The 22,880-nt window shown below is 29.8% G+C and overlaps 2 protein-coding genes across 7 annotated transcripts; one reads left to right on the top strand and one right to left on the bottom strand.

Moving 5' to 3' along the window:
- Positions 1–49: 49 nt before the first annotated feature.
- LOC106719646 (kynurenine formamidase) lies at positions 50–16,887 on the bottom strand. Of its 6 annotated transcripts, none has more exons than XM_014514026.2 (5): positions 5,144–5,281; positions 3,786–3,918; positions 3,240–3,341; positions 1,420–1,633; positions 50–592 (listed from the first exon to the last, which is right to left on the bottom strand). In XM_014514026.2, exons 1-5 carry the CDS (start codon positions 5,234–5,236, stop codon positions 133–135), a joined length of 1,002 nt encoding a protein of 333 aa, XP_014369512.2. In that variant the 5' UTR covers positions 5,237–5,281; the 3' UTR covers positions 50–132. The 6 variants fall into 6 exon arrangements, with proteins under 6 accessions (XP_014369512.2, XP_014369513.2, XP_014369514.2 ...); XM_014514027.2 differs by lacking the exon at positions 5,144–5,281 and adding an exon at positions 10,476–10,524 and having other exon boundaries at positions 51–592; XM_014514028.2 differs by lacking the exon at positions 5,144–5,281 and adding an exon at positions 16,678–16,887 and having other exon boundaries at positions 52–592.
- A 1,514-nt stretch (positions 16,888–18,401) lies between these two features.
- Positions 18,402–19,079, top strand: LOC106719697. Its single transcript, XM_045686640.1, has 3 exons — positions 18,402–18,466; positions 18,561–18,664; positions 18,901–19,079. Exons 1-3 carry the CDS (start codon positions 18,444–18,446, stop codon positions 19,077–19,079), a joined length of 306 nt encoding a protein of 101 aa, XP_045542596.1. The 5' UTR covers positions 18,402–18,443.
- The last annotated feature ends 3,801 nt before the right edge of the window (positions 19,080–22,880 follow it).

The following is a 22,880-nucleotide window of genomic DNA, read 5'->3' as shown; positions in this document are numbered from 1 at the left end:
TATTTGGTTTTAAATAAAGTTTTTCTTATGTTTTAGATTAAAAAAAATCTTTTCTAACCTATGTCTTTTAAGAAACTATACATAATGGATATTGAACTTAATTATATTGGAAAGCAGTGGGATTCAAACAGTTTACAAATGTTTCCGTACATCATGTACCATTAAATTTTTAAGATAATTATCATTTTCAGCGAGACATTCGACAATGTCGAAATGATCTAGATCATCTTTGATTTCTAAATACATATTTTGCATCAAACATGTATTATGGAGTAACTCGTAGAACTCTCTAGATTGCTTTTTAAATGTCGGACTGTCGTTTTGTGCAGCTAAGATGTAGATTCTTGTTCTTCTCGCTTGTAGATGTGTGAAACAATCGAATAACGGTGATAAAGGTACCGCCCATTCTTCGGGAAGTTGTACAGCATCGTTAACCGATGTGTGGACGAGTTCCCGAAGATCGTATACGCCAGATATAAGAAAAGCGCCTTGCAGACGATGAACACCAGGATTATTCTCAAAGAAGTCAGCGTTACTCAATAATTTGGCGACCAAATGTGCACCCGCTGAATGACCCGCGAAGTACACACCTCTGGAAAGACGAAACATATTTTTATTATATATATGTTGGTATTTTGTGATATTTTTATAATAGTTGTAGTTTTTTTATTTATTCTCGTTTCACTGATGCATTATTTTTATTGGGCTGTAAATGTATTTCTAGGTTAAAGAAAACGTAACGCCAAAACGTTAACTTAATTAGTCCCTGTCTAAAAGATTCTAAATGCTAATGAATCTTTTCGATTTCTATAGTGAAATGTCAAACGCTAACAACCTTTTAAACATAATGGTTAATCAGGTCAACCTAATTTTCCGGTACTTAATTTAAGCAAAGTTTATCCGGACTAGAGCTGTGTTTTGTGGCTATATTTCAATTTTAATGACCTAGACCATATAATATTTTAGAGTACAAAAATTTTGGAATTTAATAAGCAAGAACTGACCATGAAAAGTATTTAATTTAATGAGTATAAAGTTAATAAATCTACCGACAAATTACTATTATTGAAGGTAAGTGCCATATACAAATATTATATTAATATTAAGTTATATTAATATAGTAAACCATACAGTTCCGGTTTGCTTTTTACGAATACCAGTATTTCTGTGAAGGACAATTACATACTAAACACGGAGAACAGACCTTTCGCTTTTTGTCTGTACCTACGCAGTTTTTATTGTGCACAAATCAGTGACAAAGCAAAAAGTGGAATCCAGTTGATGCTGTCGCGTCAATTGTTATAAAAAAATAACCCAAAGATAGGGCTTTCTGGAAGTTTCTACTAAGATTCCATATGAATTATTATATAGCTACTTTATCATTCTGTTACCCTAGTATTTAACAATTGTAAGCAGTACCTCGAACCCATTTTCTCTGCATACTCGAATACAAATCTTGCAGCGTTCTCTATCTGATGTACGATCTCGGGCAGTGTATAAGCGGGACAAAGATCGTATCCCACCACTATGGTCTTGATGCGAGAGCGGTGCAGCGGCTCAGCGGGATAGCGCGATAACTCCCTGGATAACTCCTGCCAGTATCCACCGTGAATGTATACCAGGATCGGAGAATCTGCAAAACATATTAGTAGCAGTACTAATTAGTCAGTATTAGTGGAAACAAGTAATACTTTTTTAGCGTTGCTTGAGGTGCCGGATGCTTAATTTCAGTCCTGTTTTTCTATTCAATATGATACATATTAGAACTAGGTATGGTGATCCAATAAAAACTTAATCACCGGAATGGTTAAGTTTACTGTCTGTCGGTTGGACAAAAAAAATCATCCTTATGTAAGTTGGTGTTTAAAATCAGTAATTTATTCTCATGTAATTGTATGAAAATAAACAAAGATTGTTATTAAATTTAATGAGCCAATATAGATGTTATCTTTGAGATTTGTCCTAGGACAGATGTTTTAGAATAACATTGTTTATATAAACGACAAAGATAACTGTAGGTTAGTACTATCAAAACAATCTCTTAACAAAATATTTATTTAATGTCATTATTATTGATCTATCAATCATCTATTACGAGTTGTAAATACGCGTAATGAGACCACAACGATCACTAAGGTCTTAATTACGTTTGCTGTTTTAAAGCAATGATTTTTGACCCTTCATACATTGCGACCCCTTAACGTATAAAATTATTTAGCGATACCCTCTGTAGCAGAGTGAAAGAGAAGAAGGCTGCGTTGGTCCTATTACTTAATAAAAACACCTGATAAATTTTAACAAATTATCGCTTAATCTGTAATCCGAATTAACAAGTTAAATGTGTTTTCAATTTAAAGGTTAAAAAATTCGCATCTGGCTATCGATCTAAGTACGCTTTATCTTTTAAAATTTGATAAAGATGTTTAAGTACTTTCATTTAAAAGATTAAATTGGAGGCTTTGCCAAGGTGACTTGTGAACGAAAACGACGAAGAAATTTAATGATATGTGTGAAGTCAACTAACCGGCACTGTGCCAGCGTGGTTGATTATGACCTAGTCACCCTTAACTTGGGGTAGGTTCCAAGCCTCTCGGTGGGGACGTATACAGATGATGGTGAATTAAAAAAAGTGTGTTGAAATTAATACAATCTTTATTTAAAACCCTAGTAGCTTACACGAATTTTTCGAAAGTACAAGGCTTTAAGAAAAGGTCTAAATACCACTTATTGAGCAAAGGAAAGTTCTTCAACGTGTTATTTATAAAAATATAAAAAAGGACGTTGACATAATTTGGCACTAAAAGTCCCTCCGAGATAACGAAATCCAAATGTAGAGGTAATTGAAGACAAATTTATAAATTCTGATAAATGTATAAAGAGATGCATAAATCATTTTTATTATTGAAGTTTATTAAAATGCACTTTATGGATAAAAAAAAAACACTCATAACTTTCTTTCTTGGTCTGTAGAGATCGCTGTTTCGCGTAGTTTTATCACACTTATTCTGAAGATCACATGCATGATCTAGTAATTAATCTAAAAAGCAATACATCCAACTGACAATCAGTCACGATACTCCGTTGAAAAAGATAAATCTAATGACCCCTTCAACTCAACTCCTTGTAGCCGCCTAGCCTTCGCTATTGGGGGTCGCAACAGAACTGATGCAAATAAAAATTATTACGTACCTGTCAATCGGGTACATATAATTAGAATAGAGTATTTTAAATGAACTCACCGTCTGGAAGATCTGTTCCCAATATGTCCAATTTTTGTCCTGGAGTAGAGCCGTATTCTATTTCCAATTTATGTGGCACATTATTGGTGGCTTTGTCGCTCGCTGGAACGAAACAAACATTTATTTGTCATCGCTCATCGTCTCCAGTTTCCTTTGACGTAAATTACAGTGTCAATTTCGACATTAATGTGAGAGAAAAAGATCTGCGGATAAATTACGCAACAAATATAAATCTCATAGTTAAAAAGAAGCAGGCATTCTATTTAGTGATCTTAAGAGTTTTAGCAGTTTTATATTATTTGTGAATATTTCCAGGGTAGTAGAACAATTATTATGTCCACATCAAAATTTAAAAACTTAAACATTTTTATTTATATGGAAGGCAAAAAGTGAAGTGGGCCGTGGCCCACACTTGAACACACTTTCCCCCACCGCACCTGATGCTATCGTGCTAATAACTCACATACTTTTTATTTTTATTTTGTACAATCTGATTTATTAATAGCTGTTGTGATTGCGTAATATTTAAATAACAATAAGTATTACCAGCTATGACAAATTGCACGTGATGTTGTAAAACTTCTCCGGCGGTCGCGAACCTCGTCGACCATCTGCTGGGAGAGTATTCTCTCTCCAGGTCTATGGAATCTGTTATCACAGACATGTTGGCGTTTGACACCTGCAACAATGAAACACATTCAATTGACACTCATTGAGAATAATTAAGAATTATTTTGTAGGAGTACATCAATTACAAAAAGTTGTTGTCCTTAATTAGATGTTTTTTAATTCCGTATAAACAGCCTTCGCCTTAGCTTTCGTATTGGGTCGTCATTAAGGCCGGCAGCACACACACAATTTCCGTATTCGATTTCCGAATACGTTTTCCGTAATAGGGAATTCGGCGGGACTAGCGCAAACGTTCTTTTTTGTGCTTTCGAAACGTACGTACAGATTTTATTCCATTTGGAAAAGCTAATGTGTGCGTAACTATTTCATATTGATTGCTTTCATTCGGGTTTTCGAATACGAAAAACGTATTCGGAAATCGAATACGGCAATAGTTTGTGTGTAATGTGTTGTGTAGATTATTATTAAACATCTACACTGAGGCACTGCCTAAATGACTGAAATAAATCTGAACAATAAAATCTGTAAATTTTTTCTTCCAGAAAATTATTTGTGGCATTCGAATACGAAACTTACATTTGTATGGCGAATGGTTTACAATACACTTAGTGCAAAACTCTGTACTTGTATATTCAACGTTATCGTGAAATGCAAACATCACTTTTTATGTTCTGCATATTCTTACCAATGTATTGATATCGAATCAGCAAATTGTTTGCATATGGCCTTGCAATTTTGTAGACGAAGTGCGTACGTGATTTAGAACAGGTAATATGTGACAAAACCGTTCAGTAATTAGGTGAATTTATTGTTTCTTTCGCTTTATACTTTAGTGTTTGTAGTATCTATTGGAACAAATAAATTCAACCTTGTTCACCTCTGTTGATTCACTGGCGCACTATACGTAAATTCCGTTGAATATTTTATCTTCTAGATTATGTCACTAAAGTCAACTAAAGAAAGGCGGTATCCACATATATGGAAGCTACAGAGATGTACCGTGACTGTATCGTAGGAAAACGATCTGTGTAACCACCCATAGAGATATAGTAGGCGATAGTATTATATCTCAGTTTTCTTAATGTGAATAAAAGGGATGACTATGTTAGTATGTTTCGGCCTACGGTAAAGTAAAATCTTTCCATTCCATTTAAGCTTTATAACAATCGCAGTACTATAATGTCCACTGCTCTGCCGTACTATCCGATCTTTGTGTGAAACTAGCGTAAGGGTCAAGTTTTTATAAACAGATTTAATAAATTCTGACTTCAAACCTTATTGCTCTCGGCGGTTGTCGATGTGTTAGGATCACTGATCCACTTCGTAAACAACTTCAATAAAATTGATCCCGTATTGCTTTTTACCATTGTAAATATATTTTTTTCTTGTGAATATTCCGTTACTTTTTTCCACAACAACACTTAACACACCACAGATAAGATAAAAACTAAAGTATTTCTTTACAGTCCATAAAAATATCTCCGTTGTTTAAAACTGTTTGACGGGTAAAGCTAATCTAATCTTTATATTATGATGATGTTATGAGTTTAATTAATGTTTTTTTTTTTTTACTATAACTCAGACGGACAGACAAATCATGCGTATCAAATGCACTGTTCCACTAAAAATGAACATAACGCGTGCTTCAATGCAGAAATACGAATACTAACAAATCAGCAGTTACACACACAGCAAAATTACTTGGCTTTGCATTTTAAATTAGGCCTGATAATAACAAGCTGTTTATATTTAATTATAATTATTTGTCAAACATCTTTGGTAATTAATAAGATATATTAAATAAAGTTAAACCTGTTTAACAAATTAGAATTAATGTACATCTTTTTTTACGAAAATAACCGTCTCTCAACGTCTTTATATTTGATTTATTTGTGAAACTCTAGTATTTGGGTCTAGATAAAACATTATAAATTTAGAATTATATAACCAAAGGCTATCAGTGTCTTTCAAATCTATAGAATTTACGATCGCGCGTTGAATTTGATATTGTTATCTAGTAATAATAATTTAGTATTTATAGTACAAAGATTTTTTTAAGACAGAGACACTGTCTATACACTCACTACCAAATTTATTGGGTCGGAAATACTTTAAATATTTTACTACCATATTTTATAATAATGTTGCCGAAATATTCTTATGGTACCTACTTCATATCTACCTAATAATTAATTGATTTATTTATATTTTCATAGTCAAAGAAGAAATTGCGCTTAAGTTATTTTTTTTTGTTATATGATCTTGCGATTTTTGCGGTGGAATTGTAAATCTACAAGATTAGGCAAAGATTATTTAGCTATTATTGTTGTAGGATTATTATAAATTTTTAATCTAATGTTTAACAAAAACTCTACTACATATATTTTCGTCGCAGCCCTAAGAGTAAAAAATAAGAATTTTGCCTTATCTCCGTCGGCGATGATATAACTTTTTAATAATATTTTACCTTTTGCCTAAATTGAAAAATAATTTCTTTAGATCACAAACTATCTTACTAATATTATAAATGCGAATGTTTGAATGAATGTTTGTTACTACGTATATCTCCAGAACAGCTAAACGGATCTCGATGAAATTTGGTATAGATGTAGAACGCAGTCTGGAAAAAACACATAGGTTATGATTGCGAAAATGTATACAGTTCCCGAAGGATACTTTGATTCTCATATTTACTCGATAACTCTGAAAAGGTTCGATATATCTTAATGAAATTTGACGCGGGTATAGAATATAGTCTCAAATAACACATAGTACTACTACTATTCATCCTGATGTTTTTTTTTAATTTCTCACGGACGAAATCGCGGACAAAAACTAGTCGCTCGTACAGTATGAATATTGTTTTGCAGTAGAGTTGTTATCTAGTCCATTACAACATTGTCGTTAACGAGGTCGTAAAACCGCATTAATGCTGTAAAACCAGTACATATTGACATACAAACATAACTATCTTTGAGCGAAATGCACTTGTGAAAGTCACAAAATATCAATATAGATAAGAAAATTAAAATTAACTATGTTGTATGCAACGGAATGTTTTGTGAATTAATTCAGTTCAAAATAATTTTTTTTTTATTTAGTCAGTGTTTTTATAGAGTACAAGGAGCCTACATAATAAAGTATCTTCAACATTAGTCAATATGAACCGTAGTTAAAAATGGGTCACAAGTTTATGTATCGATGCAATATTCTGCTATATTCTAGTAGAAAATATGTATACTTCCACAATAACGTAGACGTACCTAATTCATAACATCTTGAATAATATTTTTAATACATAATTCTTTATTTTATTACATTATCGTGTCTATAATAGCTTCAACAAATCATATTAGATTATAAACATTCATCTTTTATATTACAACTAACCTTCACCCGTGACTCCGTCTGCGCGAAATTAAAAAAACATATTAGCCTATTTTATTCCAGATTGTGATCTAAATCTATGCCAAATTTCAACGAGATCCGTTGAGCCGTTCTGGATACACATTCAACCAAACATCCACCCATTCAAGCGCATTTATAATATTAGTAAGAAGTAAGATATTTTATCTAAGTTATAAATACAAGCAATATTTCAACAATACAAAATTATCCAATACATAATTATGCTTGCATTTTTCTACTTATTTAGAAAATTTGTTTTTCTTTTATAAATAAACTTATAATGCCTTTTGCATAGATTGTTGCTATTTATTCGAGGCAACTTCTTGATATATATGTTTTTTATAAAGCTTAGAAAAAAATTCCTAAATAAATAGGAACACGCTTACGATGCTTAAGGCTTTGTAAATTGTAAGTTTCCACAAGGATTTCGCAAAATTAAACCGTCATTGTAACGAGATTGCTTTTGTTGTCGTCGATACAAATATCGACGTTCAGAAAGAAAGATAAAATGATTTCAAACCTGTGAAAATATTATTTAATAGATATGATATAACAACATTTGGTAGTCCGGTTAGAAAGGAAAAATTTTCGAATCGACCAGCTGATCGATTCTCACTTTGTGATGTCACTTTAGTGTGATTAAATATGTTTTTTTTGGTACGTTATGATCTAAATGTAACTAAAAATTAGAGCAGTATTAAATTGAATGTTAATCAAATAAGAATTAAAATTCTTCTCCGTCATTATCACTTGATTGATTAATAAATAGCAAAGCGACTTTTCATTACTGATTCAATTATGAGAGTCCGTTTAATAATCGAAAAGAATATTCGTCTTTATAGGGTGCGGTTACACTAGACTGTTACGTAATATTTGGTTTGTCTAAAAGGTTTAAATATTGAAAGTGACATATTAAAATAATTTCTGTCCGATTGCAAGACCCATTTTCACTAAAAAACCAGACAATTAAGAAACATTGCATTGGAATTTTTATTAAATTTAAAGCGAAACAATTTGAGATCTGATGGTTCGATGCAGACGATCGATGTAACGGAGCATTCAATGACTAAAAATAAAACATAACATAATATAAAAAGTTCAAAGTAAACGCAATCAGTATAAATTTTTATAAGATATGCACTATTAGAATAATTGAGGGATGCTTTTTAACTATAAATAATAGCTGTCGCTTGCAACTCCGTCCGTGCGGAATTAAAAATAAAACTTTATAAGTAGCCTATGTGTCCAGACTATGTTCCGCATCCATGTAAAATTTCATCAACATCCGTTGATTTCGGATATACTTTCGGATATGATTCCGGAGATACTTTCTGACAAACATCCATCCATCCATCCATCTAAACATTCGCATTTATAATATTAGTAAGAAGTATTATTGCGAACTAGTGTGGTCACACCTTTACATTGATTGACACGTTAACCTCATTTATCTTCAATGAAAAACGAATTATAGAGTTCCGACGAAAAATCATTAGAAAACGATGAAAAAGAAATCCCATTTGCCATCTTTGACTAAAATCTTCAGATTATGTTAAGTGTAATGAAAACCTTATTATTATTCTATTTTATACGTTCTATATTTAAGGTTAGGTTTTAAAGTTTTTTTTTCTTACTTATGTTTATCGTAATTTCGTTCTGAATTGGTGCAAATAAACGATCAATAGATTCTTCGACCTTTCAAGATTAAATTGGATCATCGACTTACTGGAAAATAGTAATAAATAGTACATTAATTACTTACCAACAGAATTTACCAAATCCAAAATTATTGTTTCGACTGAGAATTGAACCCAGAATATAAAATGCAAAGCTTATAAATATTAACACATCACTACTAACATACTAATAACAAAAAATAAACTTATATAACGTAAAAAAAACTTCGAAGGACACAATCACATTATCGGCTTGCGACTTATTTAAAAAAAAGAAGCAAGAATTTGATAGTTACCAAACGTTGACCTCAGATGGTATTCGACCTCTACAAAGATACTAAATGAACAACAAGAATAAGAACGATGATATTTAAAAACAGCTATTTTAAAACACATCAATTGTATTATTACTTATATAATTTAAATTTACGACGTCAACTTGCACTATTACTTTTTTATATTGACATTTTTCTATTTAAAATATGTGTATAATTAAACAAGTCCGCATAACGTTATAAATAATCACCGCCAAGCCCCAGTATCAACGTTAGTTATCTTTAATACTCATACCGTCTCGTCTCCGTACAAAATAAGTTAGTGACAGTTCGTTGTATAAAACGTTAACTTAAATTTCAAATCTTACTTATATTATAAATGCAAAGAATAGATGGATGGATGTTTGTTTGAAGGTATCTTAGGAACGGTTGAACGGATCTTGATGAAATTTGGCACAGATGTACAGTCTGTAAGAACACACAGGCTATGTATTACGTTTTTTTAAACCGCGCAGGAAAACTAGTCAATAAATAAACTAATTTGTTGTACTTACTGTTAACTAAAAAATAAGAAAAAATGAACAAAGCGAAACGAAGATTTCAACCAATACATTAACAAATAATACATTTTTAGAGTAATTAAGTTGATATAACATTAATTATTTTTACCATCTTGTAACTGACCGCATATAGTTTTTTAGTGGTTGATAAATAATTAATTACCACAACAGTTTTGATGTATTTCAAAGTGGCTGATCATTTAGTATTTTAGCTTGAACCTAAAAAAGTAAGGAGATATATTCGTCTTTTACAATGATTGAGTAATTATATAACAGAATGTTATCACAGAACATTATCTGTGTTTTGTTTGTTTAAAAAAGTGTGCAAATATGATATAATGTTTCTCTTATTTTTAAGAATAACGTCACCTCGCAAATTAATTTAAGATTTATCTTATTACATAACGAGTAACATTGTGATACATAAAAAATAATGTACAGTTATTTCTTTGGCGGATTATTCTACCAGTAAATTATCTATTTGCTTCAAAAACGTATTGTTAATTAGAAATAAAATAATTATTATAAATATTATTAAAGTGACTTCCATCTTTGTAACAAATCTATAATAACTAGCATAAATTGCATACACTACGTGTAGAGATTTGGTCTGAGTGCACTAAGTACCCAATAACTTGGAGGAAGGTGAAGAATATAATTTACATAGAAATATTTAAAAATACTTACAGATGCCATAGTATAAAGTATATGCAAATTTTTCTACAATATTACGTATTCATATAAAGTGTTTTTAGCTTAGTAACTTTACACCTGTATAACTTGATAGCACAATATCTTCTCAATATCCAGTCTCTACGCTTCACAACCTTCGATCAACTGACTTTGAATAAAGTATTGTAAACAATTTCGAAATAACTTAAACTATAAGATTTTTCCTAGTACTGTATAGTTAATTGTTGGAAAAACCTGTACAAAGTTATAATAATCGATAGATTTACAATTTTAATTGTTACAAATTGTTGTTTATTGGAAAATAAAATATGTCACCGCTATTAACCTAGTATAAAGACACGCTATGTTAGGTTTAGGTTTAAAGAATTTATTCTAAAAAAAGACAAAGAAAAAGTCACTTACATGGGAACAATATCGCACAATATACATATTGTTTATTTATTTATTTATAATACAACGTGTTAACCTTGGAAATACAACTACGTCCCACAAACATAATACAATATGGTCGCCGTTTTAGTTGTCAATTTTCCTTTTAACAACAATCTAAAATGTATTGAGCTAGCTTTTATTTAAATTGATTATATGAACTTTATATTTTAATGGATGAAGGTAACGAGTTATAAAGTTGTACAGCAGTACAAAATATAATATACGAAGGATCGTATATTATATTTTTTAAAACGTAGTTAGTTCGCACTTTCGGCAGAACAAAACAAAGCTTAATAACGTAATGGCAACTATTTGAAACTTGTGAATTTGTGATAACCATTTATAGTAAAGAGGTTGAAAAAGCTAGAAAAAACAGTACGCACTTACTCTTTAAAAGTAAGTATTAATTGATACGAACTATAGATTTACATTTTACTAATAGTATAAATGCGAATGTTTAGATGGATGTTTGTTAGGAGGTATCTTCGGGATGTCTCAACAGATCTGGATGAAATGCACATAATTAGAACATAATCTAGAAGAATACATAGGCTATTGAGTTTGTTTTTTAAATCCGCGCGGAAGGAGTCGCGGGCGACAGCTAGTAGGTTTTATTTCTGAAGTAGCATGGATTTTAATCGATTTCATTATCAACATGCAGACTTAAATTCTCGCATTGTCGTAACGCTTAATTTTATATATATATATATATTATTTATAGTCATGGTATAAACAGTGTTGATAATTTAATTGTGTAATTCCAGATTAAGTTCATGTTGTGAACAATATTTTTTTTCTGTTTAATGGTATCATATTATTTATGTTTGATAATTGTATAATAATCAATTAATTTACTTTTTAAACATTTAATTGGAAACCAGAGGAATAACAACATAACTAAGTAACATAACAATATATTGAGGAATAAAAAAAATAACAATTTAATATCGGTTTAAAGTTGAATAAAATTAAATAAACAAGTTATGGTGTTTTTCAAAATTTAACTTTGATTACAACTTTTCAATTGTACACGATTTTAATTACCTTTAAAACACAAATTAAATATCGCTAATAAAGTAATTTTGTTATTGTCGTTTAATTGTTTTCACTGTGAAATACGATAAAGGAAATACACAATACACTAGTATTATGTAGAAGTATTTTTTATATCGGTTGTGAACCGCGGACTTATAAACAACGCCATATCGGTAACAAAGATGGTCGGTTATAACTAATAAATCTCAACGGTCCTTTTAATTCCATTGTAATCACTTTTGAATGTTTTTTTTAATAGTAAAACTTATAGAAAAAATATAGAAATTTAGTTTTCTCTTATAAAAATAATTTGAAATTCATATGAATAAGTTATCAAAGGCCAAAAGATTTAGATGACACACTAAATAAATACTTTTTCGTACATAAATATATACAAATGTATTTAATGATAAATTAAAAAAGATTAATATGCACACTGTTTTATTCTATTTGTACCTATACTAGAGCATGTATTAGATTATTAGAGTGTCTCGGTGTAAACATTAAAATAGACTCAAGGTCAAACATCTAAAAAATCGACCTTCATATTTCGTATAAAGATACATTCTAAGGCATTATTTGAAACCGTCTGATTTATATCTACTAGCCACAGGTGGGCACAGTTAATCGAAAAGTTAACTTCGTTAATCGTTAATTCGTTAATTAAAAAATTAACTTCGTTAATCGTTAAAGCGTTACATTCTCGAAAATTTAACGCAAGTTAAAGTTAATCGTTAACAGTTAACCATACCAAAATTATACATACTAATTTCACACCTATGTGGCGACACTTATTTAAAATAGTAATTTGACTATAAATTCTATAACACATTATTATTAGAGACAAGTATTAATGCATTATAGTATATTTCATTACGGGTGCGGAAAGCCTGTCATTGCAAATGTTCCGACAAATGTCTACCCGAGCCGAAGGTGAGGGTTGACAGTTGGAACAAATTGTAATGACAGTTTCGCACGTGTACTAAATAACTATTTTTGATACAGTTGCTAAAAAAGGAAGCAATTTAATAGAATAATAAAAACACAATAAACTCATCTAACTAAACTGTTTGGAAAATGGCGCCAACCGTAAAAGAATACAAGCAGAGATTTTTTTTGTTTTCTTCACCCATTCTGGGTAGGCAAAGGGGACTATGCCCAAACAGCTAAGTCTTCAGTAGATTATTTTTATTGATATGAAGTGAAAATGAAATTTAATGAGATGAAATAAAATGAAACCTAACCTAATTCATTGAATCAAATCACTAAATCTCATATTGTAACAAATTAGTAGCTTCTTTTTAGAAACATTTGCATGAATCATAAAACATCAATAATTTTTTTTTTGTAAGAACTTGATGGTTGGTTTTTCTTTTTAACAGACAATAATTTGACAGTTGGGAAAGAGAACGCACGAGTTTGGAAAAGCCAAAGAATAAGCATGAGTAAAAAAGTGTTTTAATACAGTTGCTCAAAAAGTGGCGTATTGCAGGGACGAAGAGCGTTTTGAATGTGGGCTATTACATACTCGTGCTTTTATATACTCGTAATGAAATATACTATTTCGAACCTTCTTTTGATTTTGTCCTGTTGGTCACGTCTTTCCCGAACGCTCTGACTTCTTCGCTTGAACTTCACATATATCAATTATCAACTCGTTCGTTAACCATTCGAGTTGCCGTCAGTCGCCCAACATAGCTGAACTTACGAGGGTGGCGTGTTGCGTAATTTAAACAAAATGACAGCACGTCTACAAGTTTCTAATTTAACGATTAACGGACTTTTATTAACGGAAGTTGAGTTTAACGGAAGTTAACAAAAGCGTTAACACTTTTTGAAGTTAACTTAAAAGTTAATCCGTTAAGCAAAATGTTAACTTCGTTAATTAACGATTAACGGATTAACGAGTTAATGCCCAGCTCTGCTACTAGCGATAAAATTCCTAATCATTGTTATGTTCAGCAATGTCTTTACAATGAAGAATCATAAAGCGATGTATATTTCAATCTAGGACCGACATTTTTTAAATGAGAATTCTTCTGAATTAAGTAAAAATCTAATTTTAATTTTATATTGATACTAGCTGTCGCCCGCGACTCCGTCCGCACGCAGTTAAAAAAAAAAAACAAAATGAAAAATAGATGTTGGCCGATTCTCAGACCTACTGAATATGCTCACAAAATTTCATGAGAATCGGTCAAGCCGTTTCGGAGGAGTACGGGAACGAAAACTGTGACACGAGAATTTTATATATTAGATTAATATTTTTTGTTACATAAATGTCAAGTCTGCAGTAGCCCCCAGAACGTCATTGATAACACTTAAAGTATTGATTGTCCAACTCGCGGTAATACCGCGAACAGTCCAATCTTTTTAATTCATAAGTCGATTCCGTTATTCCGATAATTAGCAGTTAGTAAAGTGCGTTTTCTTTTTATGTAAAAAGGACCCACGGACGCCATCCTAACAGTGCGCTCGTGATATCAAATTATAGTCATAAAATATTATTATAATTCTCAATTTTTTATAAAACAAAACACTTACTAAAAACATTAATTAGTTTTTTTTATCAAATCACTTAATTTAACTATGTTAAAAGAGTACTATTCAAGTTCAAATTTTAGTTTGACACTCACTGAAATTATAAAAAATATTCCGAAACGATAATACCTTAACAAGAATGATATTCATTAAAATATTGAAATAAATTTACTGCCGCACGAACGACCGGTTTCTATGTAAGTATATAAGGAGTCTGATCAGTCCTACGCTAATGGAAATTTTGTAATTTCAATCCGCATAATCTTATATTTTCAATCAACATTACATGGCGAGGGATTAATACGTACATTCTATAAATTGTATTCCAAATTCTAATACGAGTAAATATATAATTTGAATTGGATATGATATATTAATTTATTTTTTTTTAAATATCAGATCACGTATCAATTTCCATCGTAGATTTGAAAATCATTATATTTAACTGGCTTTTGCCCACGATTCCGTCCGCGCTGAATTAAAAACAAAACTTTTTATGTCACGTCATTCGGAAACGGTGTAAAAAGTATCCTATGTCCGTCTTCTAGTTCTAAGGTACCTTCCTATCAATATTCAGTCAAATCGGTTCAGCTGTTCTTGAGTTATAAATAGCTGAACTAACAAGACTTTCTTGTTCTATCTAGATTGAAATAATTCCTTAGGACAATGTTCAAAAGTCGGTAAGAAATCTATGAAAATAAGTTAATATAAATTCGTACTAGGTACTATTTTACAATATGGGCTCTGAATCTACCTGTTTAGAATATGTATATTTATGTCATTCATAAATCTTAATCTCAGTAAATTTAACAAACACCAAAATATTTATGCAAATGAAAATGTATACTTTTTTCCTCTTAAATGTTATATTTATGTAATCGAAATCATGACAGGTTGTAAATTTTGTGAGAACTTGTCCTTACATTTTTTTCTTCTTTTATTATAACTATATTTAAAATTAAAACCAGCCATTGCAAACAAATATAGATTGTTTTATTAATGAACTTTTTAAGAGGTTTAGATGCGTATAGTAATGTAACCGTCCGTAAATCAGACGTCCGGTGTAACTGTCAGTTTCCACTAACATAATAGTTGTAACAAAAATATCATCCCACTCATTTTCTTCTTATAAAAAAAGAGATAAAGATAATGTTTTTAAACAGTTGTTACGACAGTTGAAATTCATTGTTAAGTTTTTACATCAAATAAACTGAAATTAACCCGTTTTTGATTCGACTGACGTTAATGATTCAAAATATTATATCATTAAAAACATCGTGGACAAAAGATTTTTTAAGAAAGGTTACATAGTTGTCATAACTTATTTAGATCTTATAATTAAAAGGAATAAGGTACATGTTAATGATCAAATTCTGAACTTCCTTTTCGTATTTTATTTTAGATGAACCGGCAAACTTTATATCGAACCTTTTTATACTATTTACAATCTGTGCAGCGGTACAAACAAGGCAACAAAACTGGTCAAACAACCAGTAACCACGAGAAAGTTGAAACAAGTTATATTTAAACGGTAATTTTAAGTTACTTACAGCCTGTAATATATAAATAACCTTTATATAGTAATTAATTAATTAATTGCGATATGTAAAACATAAATCTTTTATAATAATTATTAATGTTAAAATTAGATGATATTTTTGTTATAAATACGTCAAGCTAATCTTAGTAATTAATGAGCGTATGTTGACCATAATATAAATAAACTTTTTTTTTGTATTTCGTTACATTCATATACTTATTTATGATTTATACTCGTATGTATAAATATGTACAATGCTTCTAAAAATAATGAATAACTTGCTATGTATTTCATTATTTATTAGGAATTTAGTGATATTTGATTACCGATTGTACATAATTGCGTAATTTTATGGGCGATGTAAAATTATAATAAATAAAATAAACCAAATAACCATTGGTAACACCTAAACTACAAATCTGCGTAGGTATTTTAGGCAGTATAATATTAATATGTCAGGATTGGCGATAAAAATCAAATTATCATACACTAGTGATCTCACAATAGAATATAATAACAGCGTGATGCCAAATTAAAAAATAAAGAAAAATAGATTATAATCATCTAAGTAATTTTGACAACTTTAACATATATTTAAACGTACATTTTTTTCTGTTAACTTGAAGCACAAAATAAATTTAGACTCACCGATTATGTTGTGATTCTCCTCCGATTTCAATAAAAAAATCTTAAATTGTTTAAGGTCAGGTCAGATAATGTAAAGTTGTTTGTAAACAAAGGCGATGACGCGTTCCCCGCATGCGCAATGCACACTAGCGCTCGATCTGTCAACGTGAGACACAGCACGCCACCACGCCCGCGACCAGCGCACAAACTGAGCGACACTTTAACAACCACGCATATCTAATTTTAACTTGAACTGGTTAATGATAAACACCGGCCGGTTCAGCGGTAAATGATAAAGGTGCATCTGTGTTTGCATCTTGTGAACAGGATGCATTTTTATCAATATTACTTCGCGGTTAGGTAGATGAAAAGATCATTTTTCATTTTGCTTTGTCTTCCGTACGTAGATATAAAAGTTTAAGATATAAGAAAAAAAAACAATCTTGCGGCATTTAAACAACGGCTAAACTCACAGCTAAATTCGGTAATATGACAGCAGCATTTTATTAAGGGCCCGATGAACATGAATTTCGATATCTGCAAAATGAGAGTCGTTATTTCTTAACAATGTTATCAAAGTTAGGGTTTAGGGTACGCATAATGAAATAAAACTTAAATAGAAAGGTATGAAAGTTTAATTTGAAATAACTTACTGTTTACGTGGGTTTTTGCATGTACGTATTTTTTTACTTCAAAAGTAGGTTGCTCAAAAGGAAATAGCTGTTGTTTTTGTTACAAAAACATACTTTTAATGTTCAAATAATTAACTTCAGTTAGTGGAACTAGGGAAGGGAAAATAGGTTTTAAAAAGAATGTAAAAATTATTATTTTAATGTTTTTAGCACTAAATTTACTTATACAACTTTGCCGTATATTTAAGTAAAATCGTAAGTCTGTCCTCGGCGGTATTTCCAAACCAGTACGACTTAGGGTCCTTCAAGAAGCGAGCGTATCACCATCTCAAAGGCCGGCAACGCATTTGCGATTCCTCTGGTATTGCAGAAGTCCATGGGCGTCGATGAACACCTTGGTGTTCCCGCTGCTCGTTTGCCCCCTTCTCTTATAAAAAAAAAAGTATGCAATTTAAAGCGACTTCTATGTTATCTCCGTAATACCTGACAACTAGTAGGCAGAAATACATTGTGTATTTTATTTAAAATGCTATGCAATGAGTAATCAATTGAAGATAAATCACAAAGCAAGCTGGTCATTGAACCCATGACAACGATGTGCATTGTACAACAATCATACATTATGTTGTACGATAAAAAAAGGAATAAGGAATGTAAGGAATAAGTTAGTAATAAATACTGACCCTTATCTTCCAAGTTAGCAAACACACGAAGACGATATACTGAGGAAAAAAGATAATAATTCAATGCTCCAATGTGATTGCGAATTTCTTGAACCGTTTATTATATTCTTACTAATCTTCGACAAAAGAGAAATAATTGACATCAAATTTGAAATAATTGAACAAAATAATTAAAGAAATAATTGAAATGAAATGACGCATAAAATGTTTTGTAACTTGTAATTGCAGAAACTTGTCGTTAAGACGTCATTGTCATTAAAACTTAAATTATTGTGTACGAATATATAGTTCGATTGATCAAAAATATTTTATTATAAATCTTTAGATACCTTTAGTAGAAAAATAAATATAAAATGTCATTTGTGACACATGTTCATATCATTAAATTACACTTTTAAGTTATCTGTTGTTAATTGAAAGCCTTTATACGGGTTAAAATTCATTATAAGCCTATTAATAATAACGTTTACCTATGGATCAAAATATTCTAATAAGGTAACTGTTAATTTATTTTGTATCTCATTTTTAAACCTTAATTTTCAATTTGGACATTGTGTTTTCTAGTTTAAATATTTTTGTATTGTTACAGTGAACCTAGAATTTCCAAACGAGTTTATATAATGCTGATGTTGAATATAATTGGAGTTATTGGGACATTGATTTTCATAATTATACTTATCTTGTGGGCACTTGGTTAGTCATTATCTATACTAAACTATATGAGTATTTTAAATGTGACAGATGTCTTGAAATTAGTTCAGGAGTTATAGAGCATTTAACATTACAAGTTAAATATTAGTGGTGATTGCCAAATTTTTTATTCTTTCCCTTTTCCATAATACAAAATTTTGCTACTCTTGATGAACCCCATGCTACTTAATTTCTTGAATTTGAGAAACTAGACACAGAATCACTATTTTTATTCACAGGTATAATTCTGGTGGAACCTGACACATCGCCGGTGATAAGGAATTATATAGTTAACTTCAACAGTAATCCGAATGGATCGTCCATTATAAATCGTGCGGATATCATCGATAGGTTCTGGGACTTGGCGGATATTGAGCAATACCCATTCGAAGATATTACAAGTGGCGTTGGAATGTAGATATTGTAAGTACTTAGCAGTAATTCTGCTGGGTCGAAGTATAGAAAGGTTTGCTTTACGCCTCGTACTAAATGGGAATAAGAACTTAAAGCTCTAAGTAGGTAGCGTCAGCATCAAGAGTTGGCTGTAATCTGTTATTTTTAAACGTTATAAAAAAAGTATTCTTTATTGATGAGCCAAATGGATCCTCAGCTGGATTTTTTTTTTTTAAAGTGAGTAAAAGGCAGTTTTTCTCTCCATTACTATTATTGTATCAAAGCAGTAAAACTATTAATGGAGCAAAAAAAAAAAAAAAGGATTTTAGTAAATAAAAATCATCTTCTCAACCTAGATTTGTAACTTTATTTAATTTCAAATGAAAAATATAATACAATGTATGTAATATCAACTGGCCGTCCTATAGTCGTCTACAGATAATCAAATCCCTTAAATCCTCTTTAACACTAATAAGGCTACCCTTAAACGCTACAACCTTTTGTAAATATAAAATGGCTTTACGCAAATTATTTCTTTAATTATTGCTTCATTTTCCCGCCTTTGCGATATATAGGACGTTTTACAATTCCTGAATGCCTAATACTACATGCATATAACTATATAGGATGATACGAATTTTATTAAATAAAAATAATTTCCAAATACATGAGTATACCATAAAATAATTTGAAATAACCTAACCTAAACTAGAAAAAGAAAACTAGACTGCATGAGACTCCAATGAATGAGATATCTATTGTCAGTATTTTAAAACAAAGATTTTTTTTTATAATTCGAATTAAACAAAATAATGTTATAAGTTACTTTTTCTTAGTCAGTGATATAAAAAAAAGATAAGAATGTAAAAAAATCTAAAATATTTTCAACAACTACCAAAATATGTGTTTTGTGGTGATGTAATATTTGCCTATATCTCTCTGGAGAAAAATACAAACTGAAACTGAAAACACTTCAGTCGTCAAAAAGGGTCTAGCTGTTTAGGCTCTAGGCAAAACATCTTATAGGATTTTACATACACACTAGTGATGTAACGAATGTTGGATTTTTCACATTCGCGAATGCGAATGCGAATGCGAATATTCATCTTCAATATTCGCGAATGCGAATGCGAATGTTAAATTTCAAATAAAGCGCGCGCAAAATTTTGACATTTCGTGTCGGCCATGTTTAAATTGAACATAGCCGAGCCGATACAGGTTGAATGAACGAAGTTAGTCACAGAAAGTTCATTCGAAAAGTATTGTTTTGATTTGAGGTTATTTTGGTGTTATTGCATTTCCCAAATTTAACCCAATTTTAAATAGAAATAAATATTTTTGTTTTTGTAAAAAGCTTATTTACAAATAGTCAAGTATTCATTATTTGATTTTTTAAGTTTATATTTCATTATCATATTTAATTCTTAGAAAATATATAGTGGGATGGAAAAATATATAATTAAAGCCAAAAAGGTTATAAATTAATATTATACTTAGATTTGATTGGATCTCTGAAGTTCTGTTTTCACAAAAGATACTTGAATTTAGAATTAGATTTTTTCAAAATATATATGTAAGGCATGGACATTCATTATTTTTTCTGTGGTGGAGTTAAGTTGTGATTTTGTTAATATTTTAATTAGACTAACAAGAACAAAAGAGAAAGTGTTTCTAATTTAGTTGCTTACCAAGACTGTTCCATAATATTTTTTTTTAATTCAAGTATGGTTAAATAAAAATATATAAATCTTATCAGTTGTGTTATCATTTCATATGCAACCATATAATAATTTCCTTTTTGTTTGTTAAATACATTCGCTAAATATTCGCATCGTTTTTTGCGAATAGGAATGCGAATGCGAATATCGAAAAATATGCGAATATTGGCGAATGCGAATGCGAATGCGAATATTCGTTACATCACTAATACACACAAATCCACATACATTAAAACAAAATTACACAATAAAAAACATTACCCTCTTCTGAGTCAAGTGATAAAAAATTGAGTAAAACATTGTACAAAAGTCAACAGAAGTGAGAAAGAACAAGATATTTTAACCGTTGTCTTCCACTGTTGTAACACTTGTTACATATTTACCATCTCCAAAAAATTGAGTGATAAATATGACAAAAAAATATTGTGTACAAAAAATTAGATAATGGAAAAGAAAAATAAAAAAAAATCAAGATTTTTATACAAGTGTTAATAAAAAATAAAGTTAATTTTAATACAACTCAGTTTTAATACTTCTAGCACTTTCTTAAATGCTTATAATTTAATCAACTCTACTTACTGTTATTTATTAATAACCGTTGGTTTCTGAGACCAAAATCTCTATATAAAACATATCAACATTCCTATCATTATCTTTGACAAAACAGAAATAACAATGTTTTAAACTAAGAATTTGGTCTCAGAAACCTATGATAAGTAAACCGATTATATTGCTTTATAATGTAGTAAAAATATACTGAAGAAGGAACCCTGGTGAGTCATCTTTAAATTATTTTAATACTCACATTTTTTACGAGTATTAGTCATACATTAAATAAAATTATTACATGTTACAAATTGTGTTTATTAATTGACATATAAAGAATTTAACTTTACGTATAAAAAATAAATCCAAAAAAATAGTATTATAAAATAAAATAAAAAATGAAATAATATTTATAAAATCAGAATATTAAAATTAAAAAAAATCATCTCGTATGTTTTTACAAGCATAAGCAAATATAATATGTTAGTTGTATTTATCTTATGATATGCTAATGATATGATAGAAAATCTACATTTTTTCCAGCCAGTCTCAGCGGCCATGTTTGATCAAAATGTCAACACAATTATGACGAATTTCCAATAATCTGAAAATTTTAACTGTTTAAAACATTTTGTCATTTCTTTAGGTTTCCTTGATGAAGCTAATAGCATCTTTTATACAACAAAGAAAAAATAACACAATCGCTGTCAAATTTTGACACTCAAATGTCAGACTGACGTTTATATTTTGACATAACCTTGAAAAAATTGTACAGATTATGTATTTTAAAATTAATCCTTCCAGAAAATTCTTTTTAATTTTTATAATAGAAGGTCAATACAATTTAATACAAATAAAAACTATCATGTATATATGTATATTAACTAACATGCAGTTTATAATATATTCTTAACTATATCACTACCAGTATTTTAAGGCATAACTGAATAATATATTGTCAGATCTATCAGGAAGCATTGTATCTTAAATAGTAATTGATGGCTTTTCATTGACATTAAGTGTATATTTTGTAAGCATATTAAAAACTTAGTAAATATTACCATACAGAATATGGCAACATTTTTAATGTATTGCCATAATAATAGATAATATTTAACATAATACTTACTAAACTAGATATTATTAAGAGATTTGCCTCTTAAGAGTTAGAACTTTGAGAGTTTAATTAAATTCTAGATTAAAAATAAAATCTATTAAGTTGATACTTAAACAATTAAAGTAAATGTCATGTAGATTTTAATTATAAATTATAATTTGTTAGATTTAATTCTTTTTTTATGTTGCCACTAATAAATATGAAGGTTTAGTTGCATCTCACCGAAGTCGCAATTTTTTTTTAATTATTTTATTACAATTAAAAATTGATGAAAAGAATTGAAATGGACAATTTGATTAAATCGATTTCACCCATTTAAGATGTAAGTGTATTTTGAGATGGCAACATTCAGGAAATACTACTTTCCAATGAGTTACTGTCCATTTAATTGATTATTTTATCTAAGCCACCGCATTAAAAAAAATCTCATCTTGTTATATTTAAA

The sequence above is a fragment of the Papilio machaon genome, chromosome 3, assembly GCF_912999745.1.
Source record: "Papilio machaon chromosome 3, ilPapMach1.1, whole genome shotgun sequence".
In the NCBI taxonomy this organism is placed as follows: domain Eukaryota; kingdom Metazoa; phylum Arthropoda; class Insecta; order Lepidoptera; family Papilionidae; genus Papilio; species Papilio machaon.
This window is presented reverse-complemented; position numbering and strand designations above follow the sequence as displayed.